This window comes from Engraulis encrasicolus, chromosome 17, assembly GCF_034702125.1.
Source record: "Engraulis encrasicolus isolate BLACKSEA-1 chromosome 17, IST_EnEncr_1.0, whole genome shotgun sequence".
Lineage (NCBI taxonomy): Eukaryota > Metazoa > Chordata > Actinopteri > Clupeiformes > Engraulidae > Engraulis > Engraulis encrasicolus.
This window is the reverse complement of record NC_085873.1, coordinates 1,234,453-1,241,612: the sequence shown is the minus strand read 5'-3', so window position 1 is coordinate 1,241,612 and position 7,160 is coordinate 1,234,453. Positions and strand designations below refer to the sequence as shown.

Below are 7,160 nucleotides of genomic sequence, written 5' to 3'. Positions count from 1 at the left end.
TGCATTTATAATTTAGAAGAATTATGAACACTTTAATTGGCATGAATAATTGAGATAAATTAACTGACAGTCCCCCTTGAGGTTTTGGGCATTTCTCAAAACCTAGTGCAGTGCACTTCCAAGTGTATCGGCCTAATTAAACACGCCTTGTGGTTGGAGACTCTTTATTAGTCACACCCAGTGATTGGATATTCCGTAGAGTTCATCAAAGAGTATCCAATCACTGGGCGTGACTAATTAGGTGATACACTTGGAAGTGCACTGCACTAGGTTTTGAGAAATGCCCGTTGTGTCCAAAACAAGTGATGGTGAAAGAATAGGTTAACCAAATGAGGAAATACCCAGCTGACTGTCGGTAGCGTTTCTTCAGGCCATTTGTTTGTGTTTTCCTCTCTACTGCTCTCCTCCGGGGTGTTGGAATAGGGGATAAAGGAAAGGTGTGAAAAGAATGAGTAAAATAATCTCAATGCGAACACTAGCACATGCTATTACATAGCGGTTACACCATTTACCACATTGTAACTAATGCGATAGACTGTGTTGTTACTGAAAACCACTAACTTGATTCAAGCAGTCCATAGTGAGCGGATTGTAAGACAAGTGCACAGGTCTACGGCTCAGATAGGTTACCTGTGTTACAGTACAAGGAAACTTAGTTTCTTTTTCTAACTTAACTTTTACTTTTGACACCTCTGGGGCAACATGATCTCCAAAAAATTCGTGCTCTTGGACACGGATGTTAAGGATACGAAATCCGTGTCCAGGAGCACGGATTTTGCCAAAATTCCATGCTCCTGGACACGGAATTGTTTTCTGTGATGGACACACAGAAGTGCTCTCTATACTCCCACAGCTCTATGTTTCCAAAGTCTTGTGTTTTCACAGGATTTTTCTAATTTCAAATATTTTTTCTAAAAAAAAAAAACGTTTCTTACTGACAGGTCAGCCAATGCTGTCAGTGGATATGCCCCTTTCCTGTCCTTTGGCATGGGCGCTGACCAGCTCCTCTCGCCGATCATATTAGTTTTGCAGTATGAAAAATATTTGTTTTTTTCTCTCTCTTCCCTTCTCCCCATCTTTTACTCTTTCACTCTTCATTATTCTCTCTTTGTTTCTTCTCTCTCTCTCTCTCTCTCTCTCTCTCTCTCTCTCTCTCTCTCTCTCTCTCTCTCTCTCATACACACACACTCCGTCTTTGCATCTTTTCTTTCTTTCTTTCTTTCTTTCTTTCTTTCTTTCTTTCTTTCTTTCTTTCTTTCTTTCTTTCTTTCCTCCACCCCTCCCCAGTCTCGCCAGACTCCGGAGGGCGAGTTCCTGCCGCTGGACCAGCGTGAGCTGGACGTGGGCTTCGGTACGGGCGCCGACCAGCTCTTCCTCGTCTCGCCGCTCACCATCTGCCACGAGATCGATCCCAAGAGCCCTTTCTTCGACCTGTCCAAGCGCTCGCTCATGAACGAGCAGTTCGAGATCGTGGTCATCCTGGAGGGCATTGTGGAGACCACGGGTGAGTCACTCGAGGGTATTTGGTCAGAGTGGAAAGGATAACCTGAGGGAAACGTGGTGTACCAATTATTTAGTTAGCCCTTTGAGGAGTACCATCACAAATATGTGATTAGAATTTTGCCCAAATTTTGAGTTCTCATTATGATGTCATAATGTCTTTGCGAGATTTTTAACACAGACGTCTATAGGAGCTGTAGAGTGTTCCAGTAAAATTCTAGAAGAACCTCTAGAAATTCCTTACTCCTCAGTGATTGGATTGTAGCAGGCTTGTACGAAATTCTGAATTGAAATTCAAACTAATGCCATAATATGAACACTAGGTGGTGGTGGAAGCAGCCCAACAGGTGTTGGGAATAGACACACACTAATAAATATACAGCACCATTTAGTGTTCCCATTTTGTCATTACCTTGAATTTCTTTGAATTTAATCTACACCACCGATTGAGAGTACATATAACACCACCACCTAGTGTTCATATTATGGCATTACTGTGAATTTCAATTCATTACTGTAAATTTCAATTCGGAATTTCGTACAAGTCTGGATTGTAGAGCATTGGTTAATTACTCCCCACCCCTCCGGGTTGCAGGGTTGGGAGTTGAACCTTCAACCTTTGGGCTACAAGTCTGGGGTGAGTTTCTCAAAAGAGAAGTTGTTAGCCTGTTAGCAACTTCGGTAGTTGCCAATGGGAAAATGCATTGAAAACAGCAAAGTAGCTAATGTAGTTAGCAACTTTGGTTTTGAGAAATTCACCCCTGATGTCCTAACCGCTAACCCATGATGACTAACCTGCAAACAATGGTTACAGAGAAGAGCATCTGTATCAGAGTGGTATCTTTGAAAGTGGTGGTCTACAATGCTGCCATGCGTAGCGCATAATGCATTATGGATTACAACAGCATAATCTATGCATAATAAGAGCATAACAGTATCATAGTCAGAATCACCCAGGGGCGTTGAAATAGGCAAGTGAAGTGAGAATGAGGGTCCCACAAATCAGGAAACCACACAGGGAATCAATTTTGTTTAACATAATTAGCATCATATACAGTAAATGGCGGTCAAATTGCAGCTGAGTCTAAAGGCAGCATTTGTTGCTACGCCCCTGTTGTCATCAGGGAATATTTCTGAAAGCACGTCTCCTATTTCCATGTTAATAACAGCTTCAAGTACTACACACATCGCTTTTCAAGTAGCCTACTACAGAAAAGTAAAATTCAAGAACATCCTTTAGGAGATAAGTGAACCAATTAGCGCGCCTAATGTTGATACTTGATATTAATGACCCAGTATGCGTGTTTGATTTTGTGCTTCAAACTTCACATTATCCTCTTCAAACAGACCCAGGGCACATTTCTTGAGCTGATTAGTCCGTGTGTCTGTCAGCTCCCCCATCCCAGTGCTGTGTTTTCTGCTTTCTATGTATTGAGGTTGCCAATGTATAAACCAGTGTTTCCCAACCTTTTTTGTCTTGCGTACCCCCTAAACCTTTTTGTCAAATTTATGATTTTTAAGATCCTGCCGGATACCGGATCCACTGCTTAAGATCCTTCCGTATCCGGAACCGGATACCGGATCCTACAGAAGGGTTGAAATATTTCATCTACTCGCACAAGTGGGCCCTTTTTATTACGTTGGCTCAAACAATTTTTTAGACTCATTGGCTTACTGCCACACTGCCTGCAACGTCCACTTCCAAAGGGCTTTCACTCCATGCAGCGATTGGGGTTGTGAAAGACTGACTGAAAAACCTAGAATAGAGATGCACCAGATCCTGATTTTTAGGTAACATGCCGGATACTGGATCCACTGCTTAAGATCCTGCCGGACCCGGATCCTGTAGAAAAACCCTATTATCCTGCCGGATCCGAATCCGGTGCATCTCTAGTCATATCACGGGTACCCCCTCACTCATGCTCTATTTCCCAATGCCACTACGCTCCATACATTTGTTCATTTTCCCATGTACCCCCTGCAGTGTGGCCGCGTACCCCTCGTGGTACACGTAGGCTACCCCTGGTTGGGAAACACTGGTATAAACCATAAGCCTTTCCCTCCCACTGTATCTGCCTCTCTCTTAATCTTTCTTGAAGCACTTTCATTTTGTGTCTTTCAAATAATTATCATAAGTATAGCCGCACCTTTCATCATGTTCATTGCGTACTGTAAGTAAAGAATGATCCTGAAGTGAGTGATGCATGCAGTATCCCTACATGAAGTATTACTATTAAGACATAGCCCCTGTCATAAATTTACTGTTACCAAAATCCAAACGACCAGGTTATAATGCGTTAATAAAGGAACTGAGTGGTGTCGTAGTAGTGTAGTACTATGGTCATGAAGTCTTTCGAACAGCTATTACAGCGATCCACTGGCAGAAGGGTGCACAATATGAGGTTACAGCTGCTACGACCTCTGAAAAAAATTGTCCGTTTGAACAGCACTGTCATTTGCAATGTTCTATACACAAATCACATAATAGTCTACAGATCAGCTGATGCTGCTTAGCAACAATATATAAAAGGGTTTCTAAAATCAGATCTAAATGCATTGCAGATTTAAAAGCAGATCATTTGTGTGGATTGACGTCAAAGGCGGAAGGCCTTGGCCATACAGAACTGGCCATACACATCATTCATCCACTATTCAGACATGTCATTTCAAAGAACTTATCTGGAGCCAGTCTGGAACAACTTGTGACATAGTGGTATCAACAATAATCGATTCGGCAATGCATCGCAATGCAGGGCAGGGCAATTCAATTCAATGTGGCAATTGCCATAATCTATGCGGCATATTTGTTCAATTTGTTTCAATTACTTCCATGGATATTTCCGGAGCAAATGAATGTTAAATTAAATAAAAGTACTTAAAAGCATTGCAATTTGTAAGACTGATACAGACAACATGCAATAAACGTACCACTCAGTATTTGACTGCTTGTATTGTAAAATTTGCTTTGCTCTCGGTAGAAATGTAATGCACCGCAATGCATCGTAGAATCAAATCAAATCGAATTGAATCGCTACCTCCCGAATCGTTATCGAATAGAATCGTTAGGGGAGTGTCAATGAACACCACTAATGTGACATAATCAGAAGATAAGGGTTTGTGTGTGTCCCTCACTCTCACTATTTATGTAATTTAAGAGAACTTACCAGGAACAAAAGACAAGTCTGGACAACTTCTGTATTACGTAATTATAGGCCTATTATGCTGTCTTTCTGTTTGTGTGTGTCACTCACTCAATCTACATATCAACGATTGCACTATTCAGAATATTACTTCAATGAAGTTATCTGGGACAAAATACAGGTCTGGGACAACTTGTGTACCGTAGTGTTTCTGTCTTCCTGTCAGTCTTAAGGGCTCTGCATACTTCACGTGCGCATTTTGTCGCGTGTGGCGCGAGAACCATTAATGACGTCATCACTTGCGACAGACTATTCATACTTCAGAAGGCTTTCGCTCGCATTGTCGGAAGTGCCCTCTGCTGTTCATGAGAGAAACGGCAGTTTCTTTCGCAACTCGCAGCATGAGTTCTACGGATGCATAAAATAGAAAGCCAAACACGGCTGCTGTAGGGCTACTGAACGTCTGACTTGTGACTTACCACATTGAAACATATATTTTTTGTTGTAGCCTACATTGCCAGATCATTCCAAGACCATGTGAGAGCATTGTTCTGGCGGCAGATTTTTTAAATATATCGCCGAACACAACGTGCTTCTGAACAAAGTAAACAATTGTTTCACTGAACAACATTTAAGAGAGAAGATAAAATAACTCTCTATGACATTTTATTATCCTTAAAATGGTGCAGGATCCATTCTGTAGTAGCCTACAATAGTTGTAGCCTCTCTTCGCAACTCCTGCTTTGTCTGCCTACCTGCATGGTCGCTGGTGGCGCACGACATGTTACAAAAAATGTGGGGTGCACGACGTCGCGACAGGCAGCTCGCGCCACGGCGTGTGACGTCATTTTGGGTCACGTGATGGCGCGAGTGAGGTCGCGAGTGAGGTCGCGAGTGAAGTATGAAACAGACTTACACCAGTCACGCCAAGTATGAATCCCCCTTTAGATGTATCATGTGTGTTCATTATGTCTTCTTTTAAATCAAGTCATTAGTTTTCTTTTGTTTACATGTAACTGTTTTTCTTTTTTTGACATGATTCAATGGCGCAACTTCCGTCGTCATCAGAGACTCACACGGGTGTTAATGTGTGACATGCTTTGTGTCTTCCTCACTCTGTTTCTACTGCCCCTCTGTCTGTCTTTATCTCTCTATCTCATCATCTCTATATATCTCTTTCTCTATCTCTATCTTGCTCTATCTCTATCTCTATCTTACTCTGTCTCTTTCGCTCTCTCTCTCTCTCTCTCTCTCTATCTCTCTCTCTCTCTATCTCTCTCCCTCGCTGTCCTCCAGGAATGACATGTCAGGCCCGGACGTCCTACACGGAGGACGAGGTGCTGTGGGGCCACCGCTTCCTGCCCGTCATGTCCCTGGAGGAGGGCTTCTTCCGCGTCGACTACTCCCAGTTCCACAACACCTTCGAGGTCAACACGCCGTCCCTCAGCGTCAAGGAGCAAGAGGAAATGACATCGCTTCCTTCCCCGGCGCCCGTCACCACCCCTCTCACTCCGACCCTTGGTGGTGGTGGTGGCGGTGGCGGTGGTGGCGGTGGTGGTGGTGGTGGAGGGGAGACATATGGCCGACGCGAACGCATCCTCTCCCTCTCAGGGGTTTCCCACATGGAGGAACAGGGGCAGAGGCCCAGCAAGCTGCAGAGGATGAACTCCACCAGGAACGGGAAGGAGGGCGGCCTGAGACCTCCTGGAGGCTCTGGTTCTGGTGGTGGAGGTTCTAGTGGTGGTAGTGGAGGAGGGGGTGGAGGGGCAGCCACACAGCCCACAGAGAAGGCCTCCAGTACGGGTGACCTCCCGCTGAGGATCCAGAGGCTGGGCTCCATCCCCTGCCAGCCCCTGGAGGGAGGAGGATGCGAGGAGCAACTCCAGTTGAGGTCTATGAAGCCTGGGTCAGACACTCACCTCCTCCATGTTGGCAACAGCGGAGGTGGGGGTGGAGGTGTTGGGTTGGGGATGGAGAGGGGGGAACACGGCCAACACAGACTGCAGACCCTGGCATTGGCCTCTACCCCAATACCTTCCCCTAACCCCCCGAACCCCAACCCCAACCACCACAACCCCTTGCCTGGGGTAGGGATGGGTACCAGTGGGCGGCCGGAGGACAACTTGCCGGCAAAGTTGCGCAGGATGAATGCGGACCGCTGAACTTTGAACTTTGAACTCTGTGAACTTTGACCTGGCCCCCACCCCTAACCCCTTAAGGCCCATTCATGCCCTGTGTTTGGTTAACTACATATGTATTTCTGTTCAGACATTCTAACCGTTAACACCGTCATATCTCCGTCCGTCTTTGACACCTGGCACATTTTTTCCAGTTATTTGCATCTCTGATTTGTACAGAAATGAATTCAGTTGAATTAAATTTCATGTCAAATTCCATATGAAATCAAAGGTTAGAACGTTTGAAGGATTCCAGACATACATATCCGTAAGTAACCCTCTCACACATTGGGCTTGAATGTGCCTTAAAGCAGGATTGAGGCCATATTGTACGAGCAATCCA

General features: G+C 44.7%; 1 protein-coding gene across 1 annotated transcript in view; it reads left to right on the top strand.

The window, feature by feature from the left end:
- The window catches only part of LOC134467590 (G protein-activated inward rectifier potassium channel 1-like), a 30,404-nt gene extending 23,602 nt beyond the window's left edge, over positions 1-6,802 (top strand). The window contains exons 2-3 of the mRNA XM_063221432.1: positions 1,288-1,504; positions 5,937-6,802. Coding sequence (XP_063077502.1) covers positions 1,288-1,504; positions 5,937-6,802 — 1,083 coding nt within the window. The remainder of the gene's footprint in view (positions 1-1,287; positions 1,505-5,936) is intronic.
- Positions 6,803-7,160: the final 358 nt, after the last annotated feature.